General features: G+C 42.0%; 1 protein-coding gene across 1 annotated transcript in view; it reads left to right on the top strand.

Moving 5' to 3' along the window:
• Positions 1–14,030, top strand: part of LOC128842498 (calcium-activated chloride channel regulator 1-like) — a 31,534-nt gene extending 17,504 nt beyond the window's left edge. Inside the window, exons 9-14 of the mRNA XM_054038547.1 lie at positions 381–487; positions 5,130–5,360; positions 5,904–6,174; positions 8,139–8,303; positions 9,676–9,912; positions 11,825–14,030. Of these exons, the coding sequence (XP_053894522.1) occupies positions 381–487; positions 5,130–5,360; positions 5,904–6,174; positions 8,139–8,303; positions 9,676–9,912; positions 11,825–12,252 (1,439 nt within the window). The 3' untranslated portion in view covers positions 12,253–14,030. The remainder of the gene's footprint in view (positions 1–380; positions 488–5,129; positions 5,361–5,903; positions 6,175–8,138; positions 8,304–9,675; positions 9,913–11,824) is intronic.
• The last annotated feature ends 491 nt before the right edge of the window (positions 14,031–14,521 follow it).

Raw genomic sequence — 14,521 nt, 5'->3', positions numbered from 1 at the left:
GAATTACACTTTACAGGTAGTGCATAGCTCAAAGTCCAGACTTACCAAGAACAGCCTGTAAGTGAATCAGCACAGTGTGCTGGATGAAGTGCTAGATGGGATCAAGCGAGGTGGAGTTAAAATGTGAACAGATGGTAGCATTTCCCAGGTCAGACTAGCTTTTTGCAGGAACTCCTTTAAGTGTTTGTATTAGTTGGTTTCCCCAACACCAGTGGTTCCCTTCCTCTCCCATGAACAAAGGATAGTAAAGGAACAAGATTTAATTTATCAAATTAACACTGTGCTTTATAGCAACAGCCAAACTAGAATAAGGCACATAAGAAAAACCTACTGTTTTACAGTAAATTACTATTCTGATTATTTTAACCATCACATTTCAGGAGGCTTAAGGTTTTATGCCACAGATACAGTCGACTCCAATAGCCTTATTGATGCATTCAGTGGAATTTCATCAGGAAGTGGAAATATTTCTGAACAGTCTATTCAGGTCTGAGTTTCAATTTTGTTTCACATTATTAATCAGTTACTGCTCTATAGTAGTAATTTTAGTAGTCAGTGTTGTGAGATGCTACCGGTGTGGTGCTCTGCTTTCTCCTATGTTGATATCACTCGGCTGCGTGCATGTGTTCCCTCTGTGTGCTGCCCCAGCTCTGCGCAGATAGCTGATCCAGAAGACCTGAAGAGAACCCCCAATAACCACAGAGTCTAGTAAGATGCAAAGTCACGTCGACTAGGTTTATTGCGACCTTGGACACAATTGCAGTTCCCCGTAGATTACTTAGTCTACCGGGCATACTATGAGAAAGTGCCTCTTGGCAATGGACCCGGCTCAGTGGCAGGACTTTCCACTGCCCCCTCGGCCAGACAAAGACACCACCCCAGGGATACATTCTTATACACAGGTACAAACAAGTTACACATCACTCCTGACGTATTGAGGTGCAACCCCTCTACGTAGCAAGGTACAACCCCTCTACATAGTAAAGTGCCGCCTCTCACCTTGTACATGTTGGTTCAATCAAAACAACTCTATCCATCATTTTACCCTTTTGCCCCTGTCATTGGGATGGGTCGGCTTGTTCCTTGAGTGTGGAATGACAAGTATGCGAATGTTCTGATATCTGGTGTCCAGTACCTTTTAGGTATGTCTCTTTTTGCAGCATCAGCCCTTTCCTTGCCAGCTTCTGTGAGCAGGGCCTGCCTCTGGCTCACAGCTTAACTTTGCTTTATGTTAGCAAAGTCTTGACCATTACTTTAGTTCAGGCCTTAGGCCTCATACCAGGCCTCTGATACCAAGGTTTATATCTCAGGGCCTGCTCTTACTACAGTCAGTAATCGTAACTATTGAACTGCCAGTGGCTGATCTTAAAATTGAAGTATAAAGTGATATTTGGAAATGGCCGTGGGAATTTTTGCGGTCTGTTATATTAGCAATGAAATGAAATAGCCAGTGAAACAAAGAAAATTAAAAATTTTCACAATTAGCTATTGAAAAGGGACTTGTAGACAGAGGTAGGCAGAAATACCACAGAGCGTTCAGTCACTCCTATATGGAATGCTGTAAACAAGTCATCTTGTCTTCCAGAGCATCTTACTTAATACCATTATCAATAAAGAGGAAAATACCCTGATTGCTTCTCTTCTAAACAATAGATAACATTTTGATTCCCAGCTTTCCTGACACTATCTCAGCTGAGCAACGATTTCTTCAAAATAATTGAGGCTAGTAGTACTGAGTTTTCCCCTCCTCCTATTTCTATCACAGCTCTTGGGTTGTGCTATCTATAACTTAACAACTCATCCCTCACTTTGTTAAATCTCTACTATGGACACAGTTTTGCACTTTATCTGAATCATGCACAGCAACTAACATAGCGTTGTCCATGGACTACTTAGCTTCTCTACAAATGTATACAGGTCTTGTTAAAAACATAAGAATAGCCATACTGGATCAGACCAATGATGCATCTAGCCCAGTATCCTGTCTTCCAAGAGTGGCCGGCACCAGATGCTTCAGAGGGAATGAATAGTGTGACAGGTTGGATCACAGAAACCCCCTTGGGAACTGTCAACTGATGTGCCAACACTACTTCTGCCCCTGCTTTCCTGCCCTGGTATCTTAGAACTCCAGCACCCGTCATGCTGAGCCAGATACACCCGTCCGCTCCAACACAGACCCAGGGTCTGAACCACGACCCCTAACAGCTGTAGGTTTAACCTGAAAGCAGCTTACAGAAGTGTTCCTGTCTTTAACACTCAGATGCCCAACTCCTAATGTCTAAAACCCAAATAAATCCGTTTTACCCTATATAAAGCTTATACAGGGTAAACTCATAAATTGTTTGCCCTCTATAACACTGATGGAGAGATATGCACAGCTGTTTGCCGCCCCCCCCCCCCCCCAGGTATTAATACATACTCTGGGTTAATTATTAAGTAAAAAGTGATTTTATTACATACAGAAAGTAGGATTTAAGTGGTTTCAAGTAGTAACAGACAGAACAAAGTGAATTACCAAGTAAAATAAAATAGAACACACAAGTCTATGTCTAAGAAACTGAATACAAATAAAACCTCACCAGTTCCAGAAGCTTCCTTTTACAGACTAGTCTCCTGCTAGTCTGGGTCCAGCAATCACTCACACCCCCTGTAGGTACTGTCCTTTGTTCCAGTTTCTTTTGGGGTATCCTTGCGGGTGGAGAGGCTATCTCTTTAGCCAGCTGAAGACAAAATGGAGGGGTCTCCCAGGGGTTTAAGTAGACTTTCTCTTGTGGGTGGAGACTCCCTCCTCTCTCCTATGCAAAATCCAGCTCCAAGATGGAGTTTTGGAGTCAAATGGGCAAGTCACATGTCCATGCATGACTCAGTTTTTACCAGCCAAGCCACATTCCTGGGAAAGCTTAGATATGGATTGGCATCTTCAAGTTCATTGTTGGCTTAAGTGGTTCTTTATTGGGCATTTAATTTGCACATTCCTTTCTCAATAGAAATCAAGCAAGTATACAGCCAATATTCCTAACTTCAAGTACAAAAATGATTCATGCATACAAATAGGAGGAATTTATTCAGTAGGTCATAACCTTTACATAGATATGTTACATGGCATATGTAGCATAAAACATATTCTAGTTATGTTATATATACATTCATAAATGTAACCATTCTGCCCGTCAGACTTGGCAGCAACAAGGATCGGGTTCAGTATCTAGGGGTTCGGTTTCACTAACACAATGCAAAACCGGCTCGAGCCCCCACCCAATGACCTGGGACAATTATATGCCACGCCCCGGGGCACCTCTAAGAGGCAATACTTCCCCTCTCGCAAGCACGAAGTCTCAGTGTAGCAAAAGCCTTTTAATAAAGGAGGGAAACAATGCGGCATTATGTTGGGGAAACACCACAAACAGGATTCATAACACAAACCATGAGCAAAAGACCCACCCCCCAAGTAAGTTTGGCAGTGTCCTTTTCCCCTCAGGGTCTTAAGTCCAACAACCCAACAGTCACCTCACCCACAGTTTCTGACCTTGGTCAGTGCAGCCCCCAGAGTTCAGAAGTTCCTCTGCAGAGTTTACCTCCCAGCCTGGGTGGAAGAGGGGGAGGTATGGGGGCATCTTACATGCTCCGCTGCTTGGGTTGACGGCCATTTGCCATGCCTCTCCATGGGGTTCTGCTGCAGTCTTCACCACCAGCTGCATCTCTCTGCCAGTCACCCTCTTATCCGCTCTGCTCCGCTCGCCACGCCTCTCCGCTATCCGCTCCTCTCCGCTAGCCGTCCTACTAGCCGCTCACCAACTTGTCTTCAGGCCCCTCCCCTACTTATCACAGCTCTCTGTGATCTCAGCTCTTTAGTGATTTCAGCTCTCAGTGATTTTAGCTGGTCATAGGGGAGCCTTGGTGCTAGTGCACCACTAGCTCAAAGCAGATCTAACGCTTAGACCTTGGTATCAGTGATTTCAGCTCTGTAGCATGTAAAAGACTCCTAATGGAGTCAAAATTAGCTCTGTTGTTGCACAATGGAGAGAGGAGGTGACATGTTCAGAGTCCATCTGGAGATAGTTGAAATCCTGAATTATTATTAGGTTTTCTGTTTTAGTAGGTCCACTGTCACATCAGGAGAAAGAAAACAAAATGTTTCTTTATTTTCTGGGATAGTAACATCAGCTATTAAAAGAGAATTTATCACACTTTCTAAGCACTTATACCAATCTCATTACTATAGTACAATCTGAGCACCTGACTCTCAAATGTCCACCCAGGTGATCTCTGAAATTGCCTTCCAGTATCTAATCTCCAATTTTTATTCTAAACAGAAAGATATTTTTATTAAAAGGTACTTTTCTATCTTTAGTTTTTGTAATCTGTAAAACAGGAGTGAGCAAATCTACTTGCAGCCTGGTAGGCCAGTGGGCTGCTATAAAACTTATATTGGTAGCTCATCCGTAAATTCTGGTGGCTCACATGTGCAATACCAATGTTGGTAAAGGACATCCTGTTTCTCTCCTTTCTGTGTGTCTCCCTGTTGTTGATGTTATTTCTGTTTGTGTCTCTCATTACTTCTCTGATGTCCCTACCTGTGGTTGTATGGCTCTCTTTGTGCTGTCTTTCTGGAAACAGGCTGACAGCTGCAGAGGAAATGTAGCACTAATCTCCTGCACAGAAGTGATTTGATAGCTAGGTGGATAGACCACAAAGAGCAGTGGAAGGAGACCCTTGCTTACTATATTTTCACATTCTCAAGCAACTGTACTCTGGAACTGGGCATTACCAAAAATGTGCTCAGGGATTCATCATTCCACTCTCTAATCGCTAGCCCAAGTGGCCCTCGCCCTCCTGCTAGTTCCCCATGCGTGGAGGCACAGTGGCAGGAGGCTTCTACCTCCTTTGCACAGCCCTGAGCTCTGCACAAAACAGCAGAGATCTACTCAGGGTGGTGCCAGCATTAATCCTCCTCTGTCCCATCTTCCAGCAGTGGGCCAGTTGTCCACCAGCAGTCAAAATGCCCTCTGCATATGCAAAATATTGATTTGTTTGGCCCTTTAAGAGGAAAATGAACCACTCTGTAATTACTGGTATTTTAAGTGTTTATCTGCTAACTAGCCATAAAACATATTTTATTTGTCTAATAGCTTGAAAGTACAGCTCAGAGTGTCGCAGTCAAGCAGTGGATGAATGGTACAGTGACTGTAGATAGCACTGTAGGAAATGACACCTTCTTTGTAGTTACATGGGATCGAAGCACATCTTCACCAGACATTTTACTGAGGGACCCCAAAGGAAAAGAATATAGAACGTCAAACTTCACAGTTAGTGATCTAAACCTCCGAACAGCTCGACTGAATATAGCAGGCACTGCAGAGGTAAAAACTAAACTCTTTTATTATCCAAACATGTTAACATTTTCATAATCTAAAATGCCCCTTCTCTTTTAGAAGTTATAAATATATATTCCTAATGAACCAATTTTATCCATGGTGTAACTCCACTGACTTCCAGTGGTTGTCTAACTGTCATTTGTGCTCCTCCTAATTTTTTATTATGCACTATACACATCCCAAGGATACAAGACTCCCAGACAAAACACTAAATTCAGGTTGCGAGTGCATATCAATAATATACGGTTTCCAGTCCTTCCAAGAATGTGATAATTTTCAAACATCCACCACTAAAACTGAGCAAATTCAGACATAAGGTTAAATTTAAAAGAAACCAAACATTTGAGAGCACAAAGAATCCTGAGTAAGGTACCCAGATTACCTTAGCTGTGGTCCCCTAATTGCCCTTTGTGCCCTGGAAAATCTCCCCTGAACTAAGATAATAACTAACTCAGGGAAACACAAAGCTGCCTATAGACTAAAGGAGTCTTATATTATATTTTTATACTCCATATATTTGATTTGCAGGTGGGGGATTGGTATTATTGGATTCAAAATAAGCACACAGAGTCTCAAGTCATATCCATGATAGTAACCTCTCGAGCCGCATCTTTGGCTGTGCCTCCAGTGACTGTGAAAGCCCTCATGAATAAGGATACAAACAGCTTCCCTAATCCAATGGTGATTTATGCAGAAGTTAGTCAAGGATTTTTGCCTGTTCTTGGTGCAACCGTGATGGCCACTGTTGAACCACAGACTGGATCTGCAGTGGAGCTCAAACTCCTTGATGATGGTTCAGGTAATCTTATTACAGGTTTCTGTACCAGGGATTTGGAGGTTGGAGTACTGGTTGGAGTACTTGACTTCCTGCCCCCTGCTTCTGTGGTTGAGGTGCCTCAGTCTTTAAGGCAGGAGTTTAGGGAGACCCGGGCCCTCCCACTCCAATGGATCCCAGCCCAGGGCCCTGTGTAAGTCAATACCTGAGTAGGGGACCTCTCAGCACAGAGTCTATATCCACAGCCCTGGGCTACTTCCCACTGCTGTCCCTTCAGTCTGGGGTGTGACTCCTAAAGTCCAAGTTCCTGTGGTGGCTTGTCTCTAGTAGCACCCCTTGTGGACCCTGGGCGGCATCCTGCTGAGGTTGCAGATTCCTCCATATGGGGCAGTAGTAAGTTTAGCAGGGTCAGAACCCCCACAAGGTGTCTGAGCTTTGTTCCCCTGGGCTCCTCTTAGGCCCCGTGCGCCTAGACCTCTTTCTCCAGCTCCTTTGCCCAGGAAGACAGTATTTGGTTCCTGGTGGCTGCCTCTGCTCGCAGCCTAGTGACCCTTCCCTCAGGTAGAGAGGCAGCGAGCTCCTGTCTCTTCACTAGTCAGCCTCAAACTGAGGCAGGCTCCCTCCTTTTCTCTCCCTTCCAGGCCTGACATTGGCTGCAGGTATACAGGGCAGGGCTAGCTGGGCCCAAAGGCTCTCTTTAACTCCTTCCATGCTGCTGGGTGGTTTCTCTTCTTCACCACTGTTTCCTTACAGTTTGTCTAGAAATTTGTACAATCCCCATTTTGTGGTATGTGTTTTAGAATCGGTCTTTGCATGTTACTTCCAAGCTTATCACTAAGGGTTCAGTCATGCGTATGCCATAAGTGAGGGGAAACTGTGACTCTGGTCTCCCCACTGCTTCAGGATGGGAATAAACTGCACTGGGTCTAAAGTGGTGCAGCACATGTGCCCTGACATGCTGGCACAGCTACATTGTTGGGTGTGTTAGGAAGGAGGAGAGAGAAACTGCACCAAGCAGGAGGGTGTGTAGTGGCTGTGCAGAGTCTTCTTCCTCTCCTGTGCGGTTACCCCGATGCAAATAGCCAGCACAGGGACAGAAGGGAGTCTTGTGGTCCTGATTCAGCCGTACTCACTGTTTGAACTTGTGTATATTTTACAGAGGGGATGCAGGAGGCACAACAAGAGAGTGAGAGTCAGTTTCTAAAACTTGTCACATGCTATATTCTACAGGCAGTACAGCTATGTTAAAAACATCTCCTTCAAAAGGATGAATTACATAGATTATTATTCTCCTTTTTTAAATCTACTGTGCCTGCAGAGGTGATGTGATCATTCTCCAACTTCTCTGTTCTCTGAACCACGTAGTACAGACAGCAGGCTCTTTCCTCCCCATAACCCTACATTCCACCATTGCTTCAATCTCAAAGAGTTTTAGTCTGCACATCACCAAGGAGGGCTCCACAGACCACAGAGAATTATTAAGTAGTTTAGAACTAGTAAACTAGTGGTTATTATTTAAAATAACAGTAAATACACAGCTACATGTTTTAATGCCACATTCAGAGGAGTAGCCGTGTTAGTCTGAATCTGTAAAAAGCAACAGTGGGTCCTGTGGCACCTTTAAGACTAACAGAAGTATTGGGAGCTTAAGCTTTCATGGGTAAGAACCTCACTTCTTGCATCTGAAGAAGTGAGGTTCTTACCCACGAAAGTTTATGCTCCCAATACTTCTGTTAGTCTTAAAGGTGCCACAGGACCCTCTGTTGCTTAATGCCATATTGTTATCTCCTGTTAAATATGTAATGAACTTATGTCACCACAATGGGATCAATCCCATTTTCACCTAGGTCCATCTCAAAACTCTTATTGATTTCACTAGAAGCAGGAGTAGGCCCGATGTATGTTTATGAACTGAACAGCAAGAAAAGATCTTTTGTAACAAAAGGTACCTTGTTTGGATGATTAATTATTAACATTTGTATGTCAAGGTGCTGATATTACCAAGAATGATGGAATCTATTCAAAGTACTTTACATCTTTCAGAGGAAATGGTAGATACAACTTAAAAGTGCGTGTCCAAGGGAAAGATAAGACTGTCAGACTTCGCCGCAGGCAGAGTCGAGCCTTGTATGTTCCAGGCTACATAGAAAATGGTAAGGAACATTCATGAAGTAGAAAACACTTTGTGTGAGTGTGTGTGTAACTTAGTATATTTTTCCTCTTTCCCTTATTTTTGCATTTCTGTTTTGACTAAAAGCCCCAGGGAAATTAAGTGCAAAAACTACAGTTAATTCATCATTCAAATATAGCTTTATTCTGAAGTGACTTTGTAAAAATAGTATTGTCGAATTCTACACTGTTGTGGCTCAATCGCTCCAGAACAAATTTGTGCTAGTTAGAGGTTAACAACACAGCTGTTCTAACTCCCAGCCCTGCAGATGCTGAGGTTCTGAATATCAAGTTGTGTTCTTTCTGGTTTGTGCATTGTCTCCATAATCTGCAGGCCAAATGCCATGCTCATGTACATCTATACAACACTATGGTCAAGAATGGGATTGTACAGGTGTAACTGGGGACATACTTTGAAGAGAACAGTTGGCTCTGCAGATGGAACTTGGTTAACAACTCTGGGGAAAAATAGTAACTTACTTTTCGTCATTTAATCTGATTCTGGGTAGACAGAGTGGCAGCTCTACTGAGTAAGAAGCGCTTTCTAAACTTGAGCTCTAAGGCACCCAAAAAACTCAGGAAGCTCCAACAATTAAGATTTGCACCTCAGTGGTCACTTGGCTACATTGCACAATGTAGTATTTCCTATTCCTGTTTTCCTTGTTAAATATAAACCTTAATGATGTTTTACCAGTACCAAAAAGACCCAGACAAATTGTGCAACAGGACTGGAAAAAATATGGTGATAGAAAACTTAAGTTTCGGAATTTCTTTACTTTTGACTGCCTGATTTCTCAACCTTAAAGGTGGATTGATGTTAGTTTTTGCATGTCATATCCTCTCTCTCTTTCTTCCACACACAGACACGGACACACAGAGAGACAATTTTCTGTATTTCTAGAAGCTTAGAATATATTGAATTTTAAGTCTACATAAAAATGTGTCCAACTATAACCCAGAAAAACAAGGAAATGCCTATGAGGTTGTAATTCTTCCACTGCCTGCAATACCGAGGAAGAGTGGGGTGGAAGCTACCTTATCACAATCACTTCCCACTGACACCTGCTCAATACCTTAAATACCCTAACTGATAATAGGCACTGTTGCTACTTTCAACTACCCTTGAAATCTGGTTTGCTTTTAGGGTCTGCCTTAGTTTTGTGCAAGGATGCAGGTCTTGAAATTCACTTTGTTTTCTGTCTGAGCCTCACTAATTTTTGCACTATGTTTGAATAAGTTAAAGAAAAAAATAGATTAAAGCGAGAAGGAATGCTAGATAAAAAGAAAGTGTGCTATGATTTAGAGTTTTGTAATGGTCAAATATTATGAGCATTTTTTAAATCTTTTTTGGGACAGGTGAAATTAAAATGAATGCACCGAGACCTGAACCTAGTGATGATGAAATTCAAGCAAAGCTAGGAAGTTTCAATAGAGTTGCCTCAGGAGGTTCTTTTGTAATGGAAAATGTTCCTTCAGGAGGAACTACTGATGTGTTCCCACCCTGTAAAATTATTGACCTTGAGGCTCAGTATGAAGAAGATAAAATTCACTTGTCTTGGACAGCTCCCGGGAATGACTTTGATGTGGGACAAGGTAAGTTGGAAGTTTTGTTTTAATCAGCTGGAAGTGATAAACTGTTGTCAGTTATCTGAAATTACATACGATGAGCCAGCCAAGCAGAGGACAAAAGTTATGTCTTTCCCATCTGCAAAAATGTGACCATCACTATGGCCTGGCCTCCGCTAGATTTTCTCTCTAAAATTTCCTAGTGTAGATCAGGCCTTGGCGTAACCAATAAATTACCTGGTCAATATGATATTAACGTTAGTCCCCCTTAATCCTTCAAAAATGTTTGAGAAACATGAAATATTCCCAAACCCTGACACTTTTACAGCAGAAATGCAAAACCTGTATACCAACCAGCCAATGCTAGCTTAAAAAGGCAAACAAATTAAATTAAAAACATACTCACCTGTGACTCTTCCAAGGCTTAGCCCCTGTCTACACTGCAACTATACATAAGTCAGGGGACACAGTTACACCATGGACAGTTCAAGGCTTTAATCCATTTATGGGGACACACCTAGGTCTCCTCTATAATACACATTTTAAGTATGTTGTAGCCAGGTCCCATGACTCAATTGTGTTACAGTGTGTACATCGGTACAAGCCAGAGAGGGGTTGAGATAGAAGTCCTACAGTCACACAGAGAGCAGCCTCAGATTAAAATCTTTACATATGCCTACAGCTCTTGTCAACCAGCTCACCAGAGAATAAACCAACAACTCCATTAAATCCCCAAAGCACTGGTCTAGGTTCTGCTATGTGGCTACTTTGCACTCCTCCTCCTGGTCATAACAACCGTATAGCTAGAGTAGCCACCAATGGGAGAATAACCTCAGTTGGGAGGATCCTCTGATGGTGTAGAGCTGGAATAGCACTCTTTTGCTACCCCATCCCCCGGCTCTGCAGAGATAGAAAAGAAGATGCGGGACAGGAGGTAGAACTCAACTCAAACAAAGACCTGGAAAACACACTAGCAGAACAGAACCAAACAACCTTGAAGTGACAACTGTGGAAGCCAGGCACATTTGCAGCAACATCCCTGATACTCTACTTATGCTGGCAAATGGAGCAGGCATTTTCCTATCTCTGTCTATGCTTTTAGAGAGGGAATGTTGACCAGGATGCAGGGACATATCCCTGTACTGCTGTGTTTTTTAAATGTACTATTTGATCTTATACTTGACCTGGATACTCACCAGAGACAATTGAAGGGTATATGGGTAGGGGAGGGACAGGGGAAGCTGGTGGGGAGGCATGGATGTGGGCAGGACTGGCTCCAGGCACCAGCCCAGCAAGCAGGTGCTTGGGGCAGCCAACGGAGAGGGGCGGCATGTCTGGCTCTTCTGCGGCAATTTGGCGGCGGGTCCTTCGCTCCCAGAGGGAGCCGCGGAATTGCCGCCAAAGACTGAAGCGGCGGCGGTAGAGCAGATCGCGATCGCGGCTTTTTTTTTTTTTCCACTTTTTTTCTTTTTGCTGCTTGGGGCGGCAAAAATCCTGGAGCCGGCCCAGGATGTGGGGCAGTTTAGTGGCAGTTTTCTGCACTGCCATGTGGAAGACTCATCTTGAATTCTTGGGTTTGGTCTCCTGCTGCTCAGCCCAGCAGGAGCTAAGAGTGCTGATAATATAATGCACTTAGTGCTCATAAAGGGAGGGAATGCCCCACATCAGTTAACAGTAGACTATTGACCCAGTTAAACTGTGAAACAGACAAGTTCTAACAGGAATCCTGCCCAGAGCTCTTCAGAGAAAGGATGGGAGTCAATTAAGCAGGCCCATCAATAGTGAGGTTGGGGGAAATGGTAGGGGTGGTAATGGAGTATCATTGGAGTTCTGATAAAGATACAAAACTGTTCTACAAATCCTGTACTGTGCTTGCAGTTACAGATAATATAATAGGCATTACTAACACACTCTTACTTGTATTCCTCGCTTTTTCCAGCTGACAAATACATAATAAAAATGAGTGAAAGTCTTCTGGCCCTGAGAAACACCTTTGAGGATGCTACTTCCGTGAATACTTCTAGTCTGGTACCTAAACCTGCCGGCACCAAAGAATCATTTCAGTTTAAATCAGAAAATGTCACAATAGAAAATGGCACCATAATCTATTTTGCAATACGTGCCATTGATAATGCCTCCCTGACCTCAGAAGTGTCTAATATAGCACAAGCAGCTTTGTTTATCCCTCCAAAGGAATCCTCGCCTGATAGTACTCCTAATGATGATGTTATCAATGAAGGTATTAATGTTTTAACAATAGTGTTAATAGTAGCTGGGTCTATAATAGCTGTATCAATAGCTGTAAGTATGTTTGTTTGCATTTTACACAAGAAAAATAGAAGGGGAGGCCCTGAGCTCAGAATGTAATAAAACTAATTGTAAGATGAAAGTTCAGTAGGAATCTATCTTGATTTGTTCTGTTTGTGATTTTTAAAATACATAAGGGGAGACTTAAATAATTTTGTAATACATTTGAAAATTAAATGAATTGACTTTAAAATAGATGTACATTTATGTGTATTTCTGTTCTGCTTTAAATTACTTTATGCTATGTTACAGTACATGTACATAGACTAAATACTGAATTTAAAAGCATGTACTCAGCAGAGTAAGACACTAATATAAATGACAATCTAGATGTAGAATTTAATTCTAATCTTGCAAGAATTTTGCAACATTATTGTGCTTTATTTTTTAAAAAGTAGCAAAAACTATGTCTTTCTATTTTTGTTTTCCAGTTGCTTAGCTGTCAGAAAGGTGAGATTTAATAAGAAATTAGATAGATCTGTAATCTGTCATTTTCATACATACCTTCACATCCTTTCAGTTATGTTCAGTGAGTAGGAAACAAAGTATATACTTCTGATGGCCTTACAAATGCTTAAGTAATGCACAACTCTACTTATGGGAGGAGAGTTATGCGAGTGTTTAATTATTATCACGATCAGGGCCATACAGTATCCACAAATGAGCATATGGAAAACACTTTCTTCCTGATATAATCACCAATCACACGTGCAACATTTCAACTCTAAACTATTAACGAAAGAACAAAAGCAAAATAGTAGAAGAGAAGACAATATATGCCAAATTAGCAGGAATGCCACCAATCACATCATATGTAGAAGCAATTGCACGCAGCATCAAGGAGGAAAAGCTATTCAGCAGATGGCTTTTCACTCATCTTTCCTATATCCTGCAAGCCCAACTTGCAACATCATGCTGTGTGATGTGACTCTCCAAAAATGGGAAAGGATCATCCATTCTATGGGTAATGAAAACATCCATATTTATATTTGATGGAGTGAAATTATTTTATAAGGGACATAAACCCTCATGCTTCAGGTCATCAGTTTATCACTAATAGGGGCTAGGGAGGAACTTTTCCATGGGTTAATTATTCCATAATTGTCCATGAGACACACCATTTTCCTTTTTGTTCACCACTTTTACAAAATTATGATAAATCTTGTACAAACTATGCTTTGTGAGGTATCATCTGAAAATTCATAATTTGCTGATCATTATTGTTCTGGTAAAATATGTGGCAACATTTTATGTAAAGTCATAAGATTCTGTGTATGATGTTACTAAGGGATATTCCAAGTCTGGGAAAGCAGCCCATACCAGTTCCTCAGAGACAAAAGGCAAACTGAAGCCTCAGCCAGGTGTCAACACAATCAAATGGACTATCAATGGGGTAAGTGGCCATTCTTTGGCAGGAAGAAGGGTGTGAGTAAGAACTTTACATCTTGGAAATGGAGCAGTTGGGGGTTCCTATGTAAACAGACTGGCTTCACCTGAACCCCAGCCTAAGATGATTCTCAAAGAGGAGGAAAAGATAAAAATGTGAAACACATCCCTAAAATCACCTCTCTCCCCTCATCGCTACTCATGGCATCAACAACATTTGAAAGATGAAAGAAGCATCATTGAACTGGGGGGAGGAGTCCTGGCTGAAGGAATCCAACCAGACTGCTGTAAGCATATAGTGAGAGAAACCTTTTGCTTTAAATTTACTTTGTTAACTTAGATATTAGTTTACGTTTTACCTTTTATTTCTTTGAAACCAGTTCTGACTTTTCTGCCTCATTACTTGTAATCACTTAAAATCTATCTTTCTGTAGTTAAATAAACTTGTTTGATCTAAACCAGTGTATGTCTGGATTGAAGTGGTTGAGAGACTTAATTTGAGATAGCAGGATTTGAGCATATCATTTTCCATTTATGAAATGATGGGCTTTCTATAAGCTTGTACAGTACAGAAGGAAAGAGCTGGGCAGTACAAGATGCAAATTTCTGGTGACAAGTCTTGGACTGGGAATTTACTGGTGTCACTCTGCAATACAGTTCAGGAGTGGCTGGCTAGAAGCATGCATATAATTCAGCTGGGAGTGATTTTGCATTCTAGAGGCTGTGTATAAATAGACCAGGAGTGGTTGTTCTCAAAGCGAAGCAGTGTAAAAGGCACCCCAATTGGAGAGTTGAGGAGACACCACTACTCAGCCCTCCAGATTATACCTTGGGGAAATGTCATAGTCCAGTATGGGGTTTCTTGCTGCTTCCACTGAAGTATACTTAGTGATATAGATGTATTGGCAAACATGGGTATGCCTACACTTAGATTTTGTATAAG

The sequence above is a fragment of the Malaclemys terrapin genome, chromosome 8 (assembly GCF_027887155.1).
Source record: "Malaclemys terrapin pileata isolate rMalTer1 chromosome 8, rMalTer1.hap1, whole genome shotgun sequence".
Classification (NCBI taxonomy): domain Eukaryota; kingdom Metazoa; phylum Chordata; order Testudines; family Emydidae; genus Malaclemys; species Malaclemys terrapin.
Note: the sequence above shows the minus strand (reverse complement) of the source record. Positions and strands in the feature narration are given on the sequence as shown.